Source organism: Camelina sativa, chromosome 13 (genome assembly GCF_000633955.1).
Source record: "Camelina sativa cultivar DH55 chromosome 13, Cs, whole genome shotgun sequence".
Classification (NCBI taxonomy): Eukaryota; Viridiplantae; Streptophyta; class Magnoliopsida; order Brassicales; family Brassicaceae; genus Camelina; species Camelina sativa.
Genome location: NC_025697.1, coordinates 7,223,399 through 7,238,436, shown reverse-complemented (window position 1 = coordinate 7,238,436; position 15,038 = coordinate 7,223,399). Strand labels below are relative to the sequence as shown.

The 15,038-nt window shown below is 38.1% G+C and overlaps 5 protein-coding genes across 7 annotated transcripts; 3 read left to right on the top strand and 2 right to left on the bottom strand.

Moving 5' to 3' along the window:
* Positions 211-5,745, top strand: LOC104735722 (telomerase reverse transcriptase-like). Of its 3 annotated transcripts, none has more exons than XM_010455560.2 (12): positions 211-688; positions 804-878; positions 997-1,062; positions 1,146-1,257; positions 1,366-1,703; positions 1,972-2,044; positions 2,158-2,290; positions 2,696-2,834; positions 3,052-4,107; positions 4,421-4,950; positions 5,074-5,346; positions 5,454-5,745. In XM_010455560.2, exons 1-12 carry the CDS (start codon positions 389-391, stop codon positions 5,725-5,727), a joined length of 3,369 nt encoding a protein of 1,122 aa, XP_010453862.1. In that variant the 5' UTR covers positions 211-388; the 3' UTR covers positions 5,728-5,745. The 3 variants fall into 3 exon arrangements, with proteins under 3 accessions (XP_010453862.1, XP_019090693.1, XP_010453863.1); XM_010455561.2 differs by having other exon boundaries at positions 518-688; positions 796-878; XM_019235148.1 differs by lacking the exon at positions 5,454-5,745 and having other exon boundaries at positions 4,421-4,962; positions 5,070-5,228.
* Positions 5,835-8,277, bottom strand: LOC104735721 (binding partner of ACD11 1; the record flags this gene model as incomplete). Its single annotated transcript, XM_010455558.2, is given in 5 exon segments — positions 5,835-6,503; positions 6,662-6,736; positions 7,002-7,071; positions 7,230-7,333; positions 8,211-8,277. Coding segments are annotated over 5 exon segments (780 nt in total). The 3' UTR covers positions 5,835-5,978.
* Positions 8,901-11,190, top strand: LOC104735720 (syntaxin-21). Its single transcript, XM_010455556.2, has 7 exons — positions 8,901-9,231; positions 9,442-9,535; positions 9,768-9,904; positions 10,015-10,089; positions 10,425-10,582; positions 10,674-10,774; positions 10,872-11,190. The coding sequence occupies exons 1-7, from the start codon at positions 9,014-9,016 to the stop codon at positions 10,935-10,937; spliced, it is 849 nt and encodes a 282-aa protein (XP_010453858.1). The 5' UTR covers positions 8,901-9,013; the 3' UTR covers positions 10,938-11,190.
* Positions 11,278-13,945, bottom strand: LOC104735719 (heat stress transcription factor A-1b). The gene is made up of 3 exons (XM_010455554.2): positions 13,397-13,945; positions 11,574-12,772; positions 11,278-11,468 (listed from the first exon to the last, which is right to left on the bottom strand). The coding sequence occupies exons 1-2, from the start codon at positions 13,652-13,654 to the stop codon at positions 11,576-11,578; spliced, it is 1,455 nt and encodes a 484-aa protein (XP_010453856.1). The 5' UTR covers positions 13,655-13,945; the 3' UTR covers positions 11,278-11,468; positions 11,574-11,575.
* On the top strand, positions 14,075-15,020 carry LOC104738013. Its single transcript, XM_010458252.2, has 4 exons — positions 14,075-14,349; positions 14,511-14,612; positions 14,703-14,760; positions 14,931-15,020. Exons 1-4 carry the CDS (start codon positions 14,144-14,146, stop codon positions 15,018-15,020), a joined length of 456 nt encoding a protein of 151 aa, XP_010456554.1. The 5' UTR covers positions 14,075-14,143.

Here is a 15,038-nt window from a genome sequence, read left to right as displayed (position 1 = left end):
ATTTCCGGTTTTAATCCGGTTTTGGAGTAGAGACTCGAAGAAAGTAATGAGAACCGGATGTGAGAAAGAAGAAAGTTATAGACCGATTGAATTTAAAGTCAATATCGGTTCGGTTTAATTGTCGGTTTACGTATGCAGCAGGAAAAGTGATCTGCGGTTGCGGTTGAATGGACGCTTTAGCTCTAGCGTTTGTGGTTCAAATTTGAAAAGTTTCAAAATCTAAAAAGCAGTAAATCGCAGTTTGTAGTTCCGAGAAGGGAGGAGCACAGACCTTTAATCTCCCGCCTCTTTCACACCACCAGACTCCATTATCGAAGCTCGTTCACTCTTCTCTCTCTCTCTCTCTCTCTCTCTCTCTCTCTCTCTCTATCCTGAGGAGAAAGGTGAAATGCGGCGTAAACCTAGACATCGTGTACCGGAGACTCTATGGAGGTTATTCGGAAAAAGAGCCAGGAATTTGAACGACGCAATAATAGATCTGATTAGTTGCTGGAATAGCCAGCCGGAACAATGCCGATGCCGGGGTCAAGGTTGTCTCGGTTGCAGCAGCGATAAACCGGCGTTTCTGTTGCGTTCCGATGATCCTATTCACTACCGTAAACTTCTTCACCGATGCTTTGTTGTCTTTCACGAGCAAACACCTCCGATTCTGGATTTCTCGCCAACAACTTGTTGGTCACAGAGAGAGGTATGATTCTGCTTCGCACTGTACCACTCATTGCTTTTGAGTTCTTAATTTGATAGATTTCGAACATTGATGTGGATCTAAATTGGAAACGTATTGCTTCAATTAAGTTTTTCAGATTGTTGAAAGAGTTATTGAAATTAAGCAATCTGGATGTGATTGCCAAAATGTGATATGTGCCAGATATGACAAGGTGAGCTCTTCTACTGTATCTTTCTCAAACTCAATAGTAAAGTGTAGCATTCTTCAGTCACTTGTGAATCAAAGAAAATCTAATGGTTTCTCTTCCTTCATGTTCACCTGTTTGGCAGTATGATCAGTCGAGCCATATTTTGGAGTTACTGACAAATTCATCATGGGAGTTTCTTCTCAGCCGGGTTTGTTGTCAAACCTTTTTGATGATTTACTTTCAATCTTCAAGTTGTCCGGTTGCTAATATTCAAGTTTCCTTTGTTTGTAGGTCGGTCAAAATTTCATGGTTTATCTTCTGCAGCAAACATCAATATTCTTAACATTACTAGGAAAAAAATACCAGCAAGTGTCTGGACCTCCTCTATGTGTAAAGCAAAAGGGTGAGTCTGATTGTTCTCTTTTAAAGCTTCTGAATACGTTATGGTTTATCTTTGCAATTTTCTTGGCCATCTATTATCTTGCTAAAGTGTGCATTCTCCATTGTATAGAGGCATTGTCAGTGGATGAAAACAAAAGAAAGAGGGATGACAACGTGCAGCCATCAAAGAAAAGGCAGCGAATTTCTTCTGCTGTCAATGACTGTCCTAGGGATGACTCTGCAGCTGTTACGCCCATAGTTAGCGAGGATGTAACTAAACATATGGAGATTAAATCTAGTAAGCGTTCAAGATTGTATCTTAAGCGTAGGCGAAAGCGGAGAAGGGTCGAATTCCAGAAAGTTGACTGTGATGCACCTTGTATAACTTCTTGTACAAATGGAAATGAAGCTGATAAAAGGAATCTGCACATGGGTGTAAATGGAAGTCTCACTGATTTTGCAAAGCAGGTAACTTTGGTGAAATGATTTGTGCAGTCAAGTTATAGTTGAAAATTTCACAAGTTTAAGCATAAATTTATTGCTTAAAATTTACTAAGAGACCAGTATAAATTTCTCTTGATATTCGCCAGCCTTGAAATATTGATGGGGAGGTTATTTTTATTTGTACATGATGCATTTTATTATCAGTAGCATCTATATCTTGCTGGTATTAGTAGTTAATAATATTATTCCTGACACTTCATTACCTAAGTTTTACTAATCACTGTTTTTGTAGGCTAAACAAGTTAAAAGAAAGAAGCATTTTGAGTTTGGCAACTCAGAAACGTTTTCTGTTATCCCACCGAAGCGTATCCTTAGTTGTTTGACAATGACTTGTAGCAACGTTAGCTTAATGGGGATTTTATGTGTCTCTTCTCCATACAGTTTTTCTGCACTGAGTCTGATTCCTTATGATATACAGACATTTTAAAAACCTTGAGGCCCAACTGCTCTGATTCAAAGTTCCTAATGAACCATATATTTGGTGAAGTAAACGCTTGGTCAATGGCGCCATCTCACGGCAAAGGCAATTGTCCCAGTGGATCTATTTGCTTGTAAGTCATGCATTTATCCCCTAAGTTCTGTAACTTTTCATACCTTAAATCCTTGACACACTTCTTGTTTTTCTTTGAGTATATTTTGAGAGTCGAAACTGACTTCCAGGGTACTAAGTTATTTTTAATTGACTTCGTAGAGAATGTTGACTAGTTCTATAATATTTCGGTTTAGTTCAACAGGAAAGGATACCAAACTGGAATCAATTATATTATTCCAAACTGTTCTAATGCTTCACGAAAAGTATCGTTATTCTGAAACTTGGAGCATGTACTCAGATAACGTACATCGTAGATATAAGTAGTCTGAGTTGACTTGAAGGAGGATATAATTTTTAGTTTTGTTGATTTAACTGATGCAGGGAAATAAAATGATATGTTGATTCCCTTTCCACTATTCTGCAGATACCATTCACTGCTGAAGTCTCTTAAAAGTCTAATAGGAAAAGCGAAGTCCTCACATTTGAAAGTGTTACTAGATAAACATTGCCCAGCTGTCTTGCTGCAAGAGGATGCATTGAAGTCCACAAATGCGACTTTACAGGTTGATAGTTTTCCTTCAGAGACTGTTTCATATCAAATTTTTAAGAGCCAACTTTTTTTGGGCATTGTTATTGTGAATAACAGAAAGAAACTAGAAAGTGAAATCAACAACACAGTTGCTACTTGCATATATAATGCCCAAACCTGCATACGAATTCATATTCGTGGCACTTCTAACTGATCTTTGGAGTGAAAATCCTTACATGTCTTTATTACAGAGTTCCTGGAGGCAAAATTCAGATAAGCTGCCTCATGGATCAAGTTCAGAAATGGGTAAAACAAATTGTCCCAGTGTCGAAGAAACGAAACTGTATTGCACGAAAGACCAAATAGTTTCCTTTATTTGGGCCATATTTAGGTACATTGTTCCAGAGAGTTTGCTTGGGACTACTCATCAGATGAGGGTGCTTAGAAGAAACATAGCCTGGTTTGTTTCAAGGCGAAGAAATGAGAAATGCACGGTGAAGCAATTTCTGCATAAAGTGAAATCATCAGATTTCCCGTTCTTCACCAGAAAACAGTTATGCTGTATGGTCAATGGGCATGAACTCCAAGATGAGTCCATCAGAAGTATACAGCAGATGTTGTGCACGAAATGGATTTCTTGGCTTTTCTTAGAGATTGTCAAGAAATTGGTGCACTTTAACTTCTATGCCACTGAAAGCCAAGGAGGGCGGCTAAATATTTACTATTACCGGAAAAGCAGCTGGGAAAGGTTAATAAGCAAAGAAATTAGCAAAACCCTTGATGGATATGTCCAAGTGGACAATGCTGAAGCTCAAAGTAGAATGAAAGAAATGGGGTTATCGAAGTTTAGAATTCTACCAAAGGCAAACGGTGCTAGGATGGTGTTAGATTTTAGTTCCTCGTCAAGGTTGCGATCTCTTCGTGATACACATGCTGTGTTGAAGGACATCCAGCTCAAAGAACCAGATGTTCTTGGGTCTTCTGTTTTTGACCATGATGATTTCTACAGAAACCTATGCCCATATCTAATCAGTTTGAGGAGTCAATCAGGAGAACTTCCTCCTTTGTTCTTTGTGGTTGCGGATGTATATAAAGCATTTGATTCAATCGACCAGGGTAAACTGCTACATGTCTTTCAAAGTTTTCTGAAAGATGAATACATCTTAAACAGATGTAGGTTGGTCTGCTGTGGGAAGAGATCCAATTGGGTAAACACTATACTAGTCTCGAGTGATAAGAACGCTCGCTTTTCAAGATTCACATCAACTGTTCCATATAATGCTCTACAAAGTATTATGGTTGATCAGGTACGTTTTTTATTCTTAACCTAAAAGCACATTATGTTCATAAGATGAGAAATATGATCAACTAGAACAAGAGTTCCAGTTCAGAGTATACCATTGTCATTGTGTTGCCTTTTAAATTATTGATTGATCTGTGTGTGAAACTAAAATGACATGCTCCATTGTTTGATTTTTTGCTTGATAAAAGAGGATAATATGTTCAGGATGGTAAACCCAAAAACTATTGGACTAGATCCCTTTTCTTAGAGCTTCTAGCGTTCCTTATGTTCTTTACTTATTTTCTGAACATTGTTATAATATGATCCAATTTTATAAGGGGGAAAACCATCAAGTGAGGAAAAAGGATCTCATGATTTGGATAGGAAATATGCTAAAGAACAACATGCTGCAGTTGGATAAAAGCTTCTATGTACGAATTGCTGGAATACCTCAGGGACACAGACTATCATCGTTGTTATGTTGTTCTTACTACGGGCATCTTGAGAGGACTTTGATCTACCCGTTCCTCGAGGAAGCCTCTAGAGATGCGTCTGCTAAAGAATGCAATAAAGAGAACGAGCTAATCAGTTCCACGAGCTATAAATTACTGAGATTTATTGATGACTACCTGTTTGTGTCTACCTCAAGAGATCAGGCGGCTAACTTCTATCATAGGTTGAAACATGGATTCAAAGATTACAACTGCTTCATGAACGAAAAAAAATTCTGCATAAATTTTGAAGATGGAAAAGAGTCTAGGTGTTCTTCGAGCAGGATGTATGTGGATGGTAATGGAATTCCTTTTGCCAGATGGACGGGTTTGCTTATTAATTCCCGCACATTCGAAGTGCAAGTTGACTACACAAGGTCTGTTTCATCTCTTCTCATTTCATTCATAACTATACTTATTTGGCTCTGTTTCCGTAGTTTTTGTTGCGTAATGGATCGTCTGTTTGAGTCTAATTTTGTCACTCAAATTCATGGAAACAGGTACTTGAGTGGCCATATAAGTACAACCTTTTCTGTAGCTTGGCAGAACCAACCAGTTGGTAGTCTTCGAGAAAAACTGTGTTACTTCTTGGTTCCCAAATGTCATCCCATTCTATTTGATTCGAATATCAATTCAGGACAAATTGTCAGGTTAAATATCTATCAGATCTTTCTGTTAGCTGCAATGAAGTTTCACTGTTATCTCTACGAGTTGTCCCGGTTTTGGAAGCTTCATCCTCAAACTCTGTTCAAATTTATCACAAGTTCTATCAGGTATGGAATAGAAACTCTATTACTTTTGATATCAGTTCGACTAATTTGGTTTGATTTTGATTCTGTTAAATAATGTACTATGCTCTTGAAATCCTTCCAACTGATAGGTATATGTTCAGACTCATAAATCGAAGGATGCGCAGATTCAACAGTGGTTCTAGTTTCAGACCAGTTCTTAGATTATATAAAGAAGAAGTGATATGGCTTGGCTTACACGCTTATATTCAAGTTCTGAAGAAGAAAAACTCCCGATATCGAATCCTCTTGATCTATTTAAAATCTGCACTTTCTAAACACAATCTTTCTCAACTTCTATCGCCGGAACTGGAGTATGCATCAGACCATTCAAACTCTTCTTCACTTTGGAAATTGAGGTACTGATCCTTTATTCAGAATTTATTATCGTTATCGACGTAGTTTCTTGATCAAACTCTTGAATTTTTTGTAGCATGTTCAACTTATGTAATAAATATTGAAAACCCCCGAAGTATATAAGTCTAATAATATTAAGAGAAAGATCCAGGCATTGCTTTTATGTTACATCCCAAAGATTAAAACCAAATTCCCAGCTTTCATATCAAAGAAACCAACAAGGAAGAAACAAACGAAGCAGTTTCACTGGATAATATTAGTTACTTTGAGTAATCAGACGAAATCGGAGAATACCCTTCTGGCAGTTGCTGCTGCGACTGTGATGGTTGTGACGGTTGCTCAGCTTCAACCTTCTCTTTTGTTTTCTGTCCAACCTCTCCAGCTGCTTGAGCAACTCTGTTGAATGCTCCTGCGGCCCAACTCACACCAGTTAACACGTAACGGTTCTTCATCACAGCACTTCCTGCGCTGCTCACAGTCTGTTCCGCAGCTGCATACACAGACTTGGTCCTCTCTGATACCTGAAAGTTTTGGTCCACCGCCTTGATTTTTTCATTCACTAAGCTTGTTCCAGCTGTTAGTTTTTGGCTTAGACCGATTTTTTGGTCTAGTGAAGCAACTCCTGCAGTGGCGGTTGAAGTGAAACCATGTTTCTCATCAAAAGCTTTTGCTTTGCCAACTGCATCTTTCCCAAGAATGAAACCCCTTGCTAACATGCTGCTCACAACATCTTCTGCCTTCTGGACAACAGATTCTGCACCGCTTCCACTGCTGGCCTGTGTTTCCTGATGAAAATAACACAAATTAAAACCCATCAGAGATTTAAGAGGTATACGTTTATGCAAGTATGAATAATCAATCAATTCATTTTTGACCAATCCTATTGATTGGAAGAAAGAAAGAACAATATATGAATAGATACACTGAAGATGGAAGACATTACAGCATGAGGGGCAGCCGGTGGAGTGTAATTAGGAGCCATTTCAATGACGACTGATTGATCTGCAATACTCGCTCCCTGAGATAACATCCCTTGTTAGTATAAAATGCAAATTACAAATTTAAACTAATGTTACTTGTAATTCTCCAAGTCCAGACAGAGAACAGGTTCCATTAGGACTGAGAAGTGAAAGTAACTCTTGAGTATTTCTTAGCATCTTGAACAAAGGGTTAAATGTTGATGAGAAAGGCATGGATTGGTAACAAAATTAACAGTCATATGTAATAGCTGAAAGTTACATTAATATTAAGATTAGAGGAAAAGGGTTTTAAGGTGACTTAACTGATAAGAGCACAGCTGTCTCTGCTCCTTGAGGATCTTTGAATGTGACATAAGCACTATGCTCATCACTGCTGGTTTCAACATGAAAAAAAAAACACAAGGGTGAAGAAGATTAAAAGAATTGTATCTAATTTTGCTGAGAAAAAGCTAAGATCCTTCAACTAATCCAAGAATAAGTTGATTTTAAAAAGCTTTAAAGTTCATGAAATCAATGAACCCGATGACTAACCTTTGGATGTCGATGCTTTCAACTTCACCAGAAAAAGAGAAAAACTCTTTTATATCATGCTCTGTAGCTCCTGAAGAGAGATTGCAAACTTTGACTGACCTTATCTGTCACCAAAAGATTATAGTATTATAGTAAAACACATTGATCTAGGGATCTCATCATATAAAATCAAAGCTGAGACGAAAATCATGTTGATTCAGAAATGACACACAACTCATGGGTAGATAAAATATTCTAAATCAAACTATTTGCCTCTGAAACTCAACTGATTGGGAGAACAAAGAAAAAACGATAGTTAGCATATAGCTGCTTCACTCAATAAATCTCCAATCTCATCTTTCACAAAGTAGACCAAAAACCTCACAACTAAGCAAGTTCCCCCAAAAAAGTGCGCAAAGGAATCAACTATCTAAACTAGAATCACTCAAATGAAATATGATCCTGAATGATTTTTTTTTTATATATATTCCACCACTATTAACACCTTATCACTCAGACGCAGGCTGGACAAATTCACAAGTACTTTGGCCAAATTACCTAGGCAAGTTTCTCGTTTAAATTGAGGCACAAAATAATCGCGATTTACAAACAACAAACAAAAACCTAGAAATCACGATTTTTTCAAAATATATATATATATATATATATATATATCCAGAGTTGCATATACAGATCACACCGAGACTCAAAAAAAATTCGATTCCAGGAAAACAAATAACGACGAAGATAATCAAACTCGTCCAAAATAGCATCGCATCGAAGATATATGTCGGCAAGTGCACAACAATAATTAAACCACAGATCACCCAAAACTTCTGAAAAGCAGAAATCAAAATCAATAAAACAAATCGTTCCAATCATCAGAAATCAATTTTCACCGAGAATCAAAAATAGATTACAACAAAATCTAGCAGTAGAGGAAAGAGATTACAAATTTAAACCCCAAAAAAGAGAAAGGAAAACGATTAATGTAGAACATACCGCCATGGATTTGGATCTTCGTATTTGTTCTTGCTTAGCTTTCTAACGCAGATTCAGAGATTGAGGCCTATAAAACCAAAACGCACTTCGAGATCGATGATGCTTATAGAGAGGGATAGAGAGAGAGGGAAGAGTGTATTTTGCTTTATATGACACCGCACAACCAACGTGTGGGATTGCGTTTCGCCTTTAACTATTTTTGCACTATTTTTAATAATTGTTCCCAATAAATTACATTTTTCACTTTTTTTTCCCCCTTTAATGGACTTTTTCTTGTTATGGCCCAACTCTTCTTCTCTTTTCTCCTTTTTGCTAAACCCATTACTGTGGCCCAAAACTCTCTCAAAGTCAAAAAGCCATGAAAGTATTGACGCGAAGTCAAAAACCAGTAGAAGATTTTCTGATTTGACTCTAGTTCTATATACCTGGTAAAATTAGAAAATTGAATCGGTCCGGTTTAAAAACAAACCGAGATTCAAATTTACACGAAAGGAAAGGTCAACTACGACAGCGCAGCCGCAGGATCCTTCCCTCGCAATGACGTGGCACCGCCAAAATAATTTGTTACGTATTAAATTATTTAATTCCCTCTATCCACCACCATAATCACGCGGACCACATGAGATTATAATAATTTTATATTTTTTTTTTCTGAAAAAAAAAACAATAAATTTGGGAAAAAACTTGTTCTTACCAAACTCATTTCCATCTTCTTCATCTCTCGTCTTTGTATCCTCTCAAAAGAGAGAGAGAGAGAGAGAGAGAGAGAGAGAGAGAGATTTTTGAGAGATTCGATCGTGAAGATGAGTTTCCAAGATCTCGAAGCTGGTTCTCGATCTCAGACGCCTAACGGTTTTACCGGCGGCAGGCAACAACAACAGAGACCTTCATCTCGTGGTGGGGATCCATCTCGGGAGGTCGCCGCTGGGATTTTTAGGATCAGCACTTCTGTTAGTTCCTTCGCTCGCCTCGTTAATTTCATCGGAACGCCTAAAGATACCCTTGAATTGCGCGAGAAGCTGTTAGTACCAATTTTTAAACCACACTCTTCTCTTTATATTGATTTGCTAAATCTCTGACTCAATTAGGGTTTTGGTTTTGATTATCGTTTTTTTTTTCCTGCTCTGAATTATTAAAAAAAAAATGAATTTTAGGGTTGGGGAAACTGATCCTGCATTATCTTTTCCTTACCTGAGAAAGAATTTGAGATTTTTGATCAATGTTTTGGCAGGAAAAAGACAAGGTTACAGATAACAGAATTGGTGAAAAACACTTCATCTAGCCTTAAGGAAGCTAGCGAAATCGACCATCATGGAGCAGTTAGTGTAAGTAAATGATTACATTTTTGTTTCCTTCTCCTACGATGATGCTATCAATTGTTAGATGTCTAAGAGAACATTTTACTATTGACCCTTTTGTGGTTAGTTTTTGTCAGAGTCTTTACCATTTCATCTCATTTAGTGGGAGAATTGTGGTTGCCTGATAGATGATTTTGTGTTTATATTAAACTTAATTCGTAATTCTGGTTGTGCTTACGTTCCCTCGCTTTACTTGCAGTCAATTAAGAAGATTGCGGATGCTAAACTGGCAAAAGATTTCCAATCAGTTCTTAAAGAGTTTCAGAAAGCTCAGAGACTTGCAGCTGAAAGAGAAATTACATATACTCCTGTGGTCACTAAAGAAATACCTACCAGGTAACCACTTTTTGAACGTGTATAAAACTTTGAACTTATGATTGCTTCTGATAGTTTGTGGAATGTGAGTCTCACTTACACATGCGTCATTGTTATGCCACTTCATGCAGTTATAACGCACAGGAACTCGACACCGAATCTTTAAGGACCTCAGAGCAGCAGACTCTTCTTCAACAATCAAGAAGGTGAGGAGTATGATCTCATTATTTCACTTGATCATTTGTTAGCATAAACAGAATCCAAATGTGACTCAAAGCAATCAATTTTGCTCTTACACCTGCTTTGAGTATTCAAATCATCTTTTCATTCTCCTTTCTTCCTTAAGGAGATACATAACTGATTATCAAAGTTGTAGTTTACAATCGTTATTTTCTGTAGCCTGAATTGTTGATAGATTTGGTCTCTAGAAATTAAGAAGTTGGTTAGGGCCATGAAACCCATCTTCTCTTTATGGTCATATTACGTTTCTCATATTTTGAAGCGAGGTGATATTTACTAACTTCTGATATTCTCATCCCAGGCAAGAAGTGGTATTTTTAGATAATGAGATAACATTCAATGAAGCAATTATTGAGGAAAGAGAGCAAGGAATTAGAGAAATTCAAGAACATATTGGTGAAGTGAATGAAATCTTCAAAGATCTAGCTGTTTTAACGCAGCATCAAGGAATTATGATCGGTAAGTAACTCCAACAATCACAAATTGTAAATCTGCCTGTTTCCTTTTTGCCTCTTCAAAATCTCAGAAAACCTATATTGTGTCTTGACAGATGACATCAGCTCTAGCATTGAAAACTCGCATGCTGCAACTACACAAGCAACTGTTCAACTTAGAAAAGCAGCTAAAACTCAAAGTTCAAACTCATCTTTGGTACACACTAAGAGGACTCTTCCCAATCTTTCAATTCTGTGATTTCATATTCTTTTTCAGCTAAAGCTAAATTTGATATGTTTTGACACTGTTGCAGACATGCCTACTTATTCTCATTTTTGGGATTGTGCTACTCATTGTCATCATCGTCGTCTTGGTCTAACCATCAAATCATCAATTATCAAACTACAAGCTTCCATCTTCAAGCATCAAGGGAAGACCTATCGATGAAACTATACAGACCATTAAAGAGATATATCTATTGTACAGATTCTTTATACTTCATGATCTCATTCCCCATTAACTGATCGTTAACTTCTCATCGTGTGAATGTTTTATGTATTAATCCATCGTAAGGATCTTTATGAGCAAAAGATATAAACGTGTATGTTTTAATAAACATGAAATATTTTTTCTTGGCTTGAATCGGTTATCTGTCAGGGATCACAGGATCAATTGTATCGAGATGATAATTGAACACGATGGACGTTTTCACACAAAAGTAATGTACAGTAGAAAATAACATAAAGGGCGATCACTATTTCAAGTTATTTACAAGCATGGTGGACTGGTAGTTAATCTTTTACGTTTCTTCCTTTTTACTGTTAAAGTTTTGTGTGTAATGCAAAACAAAAGGGCACAAACACCCTCTGGTATATCCCTCCTCCTTTCATATTCCCTTTCACAGCCTCACCTGAAAACCAACATCAGTGAGATTACAGATGATAACCCTCAAGAGTCAAGACCATTACAACAAAGGCAAAGAAGCAGGTCGTGAACTGAACCGATGTTCTTTTACCTTCACTTCCTCTGTGCCTCTGAGGAAAGAAGTCCCATCTGTTCAGTAAGATAATTCATTTGCTGTTGATTCCGGGACCACTCATTTGTTGTAGGTGGTTCTTGTTCCACTACCATGTCACTATTATTCTCCACTGATCCTGATAGAATCTCGTCTGTATCTCCAATAGCTTGGCTTTCATCAGAAAAGAACTGTTCCCAGAATGGATCCTGGACTCCGGGCAGCTTAGGGACTCCGTCCAGTAACTCATTCATCTTGCCCTCGCCTTCAGGAGAAATTGCATCGCCTTCAAACGCATCTAAAGCAGCCATTATTGGATCGAAGCACTCTCCATTACCTGTCTCACATCCAACTAAATCAGATTCAGGGCTCCAAGAAGCTGCAGGTGCTACTCCTTGAGCCAGACTTGAACCTAAAATTGGCTGAACCAGACCAGGTTGAGGATGATGAGCCACGTTTACTTCGGGTACTTGATTCGTTGCTGAGGGAGCTGGGATGGGTGAAACCTCGGCCAGTGTTACTTCAGAAACTCTGTTTGAAGGATTCCCATTGTCTACAGAGTTAGAACTGGGAACATCACCCAATAGAAAACTGTCAGAATTGTTTGATACTGATTCATACTGAGGTGAGGAACTCGGACTTAAGAACTGTCGAAGCATATTTTGTGCTGCTTCATTTATCGACGGCTGATATCTAACAATCTGACGGTTAAGACCATTAGCCCCATGGGTTCCACAATTCTCCTGTTCATCTCCAGGAAGTCTCCTCTTTTTGTTGCTTCCCGGAATTTGTCTGCTGCCATCATTATTCTGTTGAACTAATTGGTTCAAGAAACCTGGACTTTGAACAGCCTTTGCCAAAAAAGACATCATTTGTTGTTGCCTCTGCTCCATCACTTGAACTTTCTGTCCCACGTTCTGCAGTTGGTTTTCAGTAGCTTGTTGTTGCTGCCTTAATCTGACGAGTTCTTGCATAAGAACATTTTTATCCCGCTTAAGTCTTTCAACTTCTTCTTCTAGTCCAAACTTCCCCACCTCAACACAAGCACCAACGGATGAGTTCTGAACTTGAGTTTGTTGTTGATTCTGCTGCACATGCGAAGTTTTTCTCCTACTAATACTCTTCAGCAGTTGTTTTTGGCCTCTTAAAAATCCTTCATTTGCAAATTCCCATCGATCTGGATCAACTTTTCTGAAACCCTAGACATAAGAATACAGAAAGACTATTATAGAGTAATGGTACGAAAAGGTATAAACAGGTAGATCAGATTACTAAGATGTTCTAGTTATAGTTTAAGTTTGAGACTATGTCCGGCTGCAGCATAATGCTACCATGGTATTAAGGAAAGCAATAGTTCTTAGTTTATCAAAAATGTACCTTAACGAACATTATACAAACGAAAGCAAAGCTAATGATTTTTGTGATTTAGAGCTAAAAGGCAGAAAGCAACTGAGGAAACCAATCTTCAGATACGTGTGAAAGTGAGCCTGCAAAGTTCTGTGGAATCTTTTGGTGAGTACTAAAAAAGAATTGAAAAGGTTTAAAAAAGGAATCAAGATTCATTTAAACCACCATGGTAAGCTATATAGTTGAATCCAGATAAAACAAAATGCATACTTCTACTGGCTTAAGGCAACAACTAAAACGCCAAATGAATAGTAGAAAACATCTATTATGTAAGTTACTATCTAGATTTAACACTTATTAGAAGAGACTGGACTAAGACTGAAACCCTTAACATTTCAAGATTTCCTCCAAATTGTACCAGAATTTGAAAAAAAAAGTAATTCAGTGTAGCAAAAGAAACAGCGAAGATTGCTTACATAAGTATTTAACTGCCTGACAAAGCTGGAGAAATTGTTGTGCTTGAAATACTTGGGCAAGAGCACCTTGGAGAACTCAGGCACGTTCCAGACGACGAAGCTGTTGTTCCCGCTGCTCCAAGACACGACCTCATTTGTCAACGGATCATCAACCATGTCGTATGTTTTGCTCAAGAAAGGCGGCACAGAGTTCACCGGCGGCGGTATAGTCGGCGTATTCGAATTCGCCGACGGTGCGGATTCTCGAACCGATTCCATATCTCCGAATGAAAAAAAGCAAGAACTAATTACACCTAAATCAAACGATCAATCAATTACTTTCTTCGCGAGCTCAAACACCTTACAAACACTCTCTCTCTCTCTCTCTCTCTCTCTCTCTCAAGTGTTAAGAGACAGACCCCCTTCAATCTTGATCTTTTCCATTAAAAAGCCGAAGAAAGGGAGAAGGACTTGTCGACAAATTACAGGCATGGGCATTTCGGTTCGATTCACTTCCGGTTATGTTACAGCAGATTTTGAAATTTAGTTCGGTTTAAGTCGGTTTAAATGTACAACGTAGCATCATCAAAATCATTCTCTCGGTGAGTTTCGTACGTGGCATATTATACACCGTCGAAAAGTAATATGATTATAATATCATTTAATTATCTATATAAAAAAGCCACGTAAGACGCAGAGTAAAACTTTTTTCGTGGCTCTCATCTCACACGAAAAAAGGAGTTTGAAACTGAAGCGGCGAAAACAAGGATGAATCTGGTCGCTGTTCATCGCGTTTCTTTGGAATGCGTTTCGCGTTTCTCTTTGATCCATCGAGAATCATCAGGTCGTCGGATTTCGAATTGGCGCGAAAGGAATCGGCGGTTGCATGTGGTGGCGGCGGGTTTGATCACCAGCGCTGACTCGTTCGAGGTAGGGCGGCTTATCGGAAGCTACGGATTCATGAATGTTACTAGGTACGTACTCTCTCTCACTGGGACTTTGTAACTTATGATTATTGCGCATGTTGCTTTTTGCTAGATTCTTCTAAGCTTGTTGGTCTCTTTTTATTGTATATGGATGGCTTCCTGTTCTACTTCGTTTTTTTAAGCTTTTACCTTTTTCATACCCCTCCTAGTTATTCAGGGTTGCAGTCAGGGGCTGACTTTGAATATACTTCTCCTGATGATATTGGGCGATTAAAATCTCAAGATATTGGTGAAGGCGGCGTTAAGATCAGGTGCAGTGTTGGCGTTTATGTATTTTTACACGGTGATATATATTTTGGTCAAGTTAAAAAAGTGTATTAGCCCCGGCAGTTTGTCTGCAGACTATATGAAGGAAGAATATCTCAGGGTCCGTTTCGAGGAACACCTGTTGTCTTTAAGGTGATTCGATTCTCCATAGCAAAATACTCTTGTTTCTCCATTTTTATGAATCTTTCTACATTATCAGAACAATGTTCTTATAGTATTAGGATCAGTATCAAACTTCCATTTCGGATTTTAATTTGTTTTCCCTTCTTCTTTTGTCTCATATATACTCGTCTTTTGGAAAGGTCTATCCTGGGACGCGCGCTGGTGGAGTTGAGGCTGATATGATGGCAGCAAACGAGCTTAATGCACACTCTTTTCTCCAGGTTAGATAAAGAGAGCCATGCAAAATT

What these genes read in the sequence shown, in the direction of transcription:
- LOC104735720 (XM_010455556.2), top strand. Translation starts at nt 9,014, where the DNA reads ATGAGTTTCCAAGATCTCGAAGCTGGTTCTCGATCTCAGACGCCTAAC. An exon ending in CTTGAATTGCGCGAGAAGCT is followed by an intron (nt 9,232 to 9,441) that starts GTTAGTACCAAT and finishes ATGTTTTGGCAG; the next exon opens with GAAAAAGACAAGGTTACAGA. An exon ending in ACCATCATGGAGCAGTTAGT is followed by an intron (nt 9,536 to 9,767) that starts GTAAGTAAATGA and finishes CTTTACTTGCAG; the next exon opens with TCAATTAAGAAGATTGCGGA.
- LOC104735722 (XM_010455560.2), top strand. Translation starts at nt 389, where the DNA reads ATGCGGCGTAAACCTAGACATCGTGTACCGGAGACTCTATGGAGGTTA. An exon ending in TCACTGATTTTGCAAAGCAG is followed by an intron (nt 1,704 to 1,971) that starts GTAACTTTGGTG and finishes CTGTTTTTGTAG; the next exon opens with GCTAAACAAGTTAAAAGAAA. An exon ending in TTTATCACAAGTTCTATCAG is followed by an intron (nt 5,347 to 5,453) that starts GTATGGAATAGA and finishes TCCAACTGATAG; the next exon opens with GTATATGTTCAGACTCATAA.
- LOC104735719 (XM_010455554.2), bottom strand. Translation starts at nt 13,654, where the DNA reads ATGGAATCGGTTCGAGAATCCGCACCGTCGGCGAATTCGAATACGCCG. An exon ending in TCAGGCAGTTAAATACTTAT is followed by an intron (nt 12,773 to 13,396) that starts GTAAGCAATCTT and finishes TCTTATGTCTAG; the next exon opens with GGTTTCAGAAAAGTTGATCC.
- LOC104738013 (XM_010458252.2), top strand. Translation starts at nt 14,144, where the DNA reads ATGAATCTGGTCGCTGTTCATCGCGTTTCTTTGGAATGCGTTTCGCGT. An exon ending in GGATTCATGAATGTTACTAG is followed by an intron (nt 14,350 to 14,510) that starts GTACGTACTCTC and finishes TACCCCTCCTAG; the next exon opens with TTATTCAGGGTTGCAGTCAG. An exon ending in GAACACCTGTTGTCTTTAAG is followed by an intron (nt 14,761 to 14,930) that starts GTGATTCGATTC and finishes TCTTTTGGAAAG; the next exon opens with GTCTATCCTGGGACGCGCGC.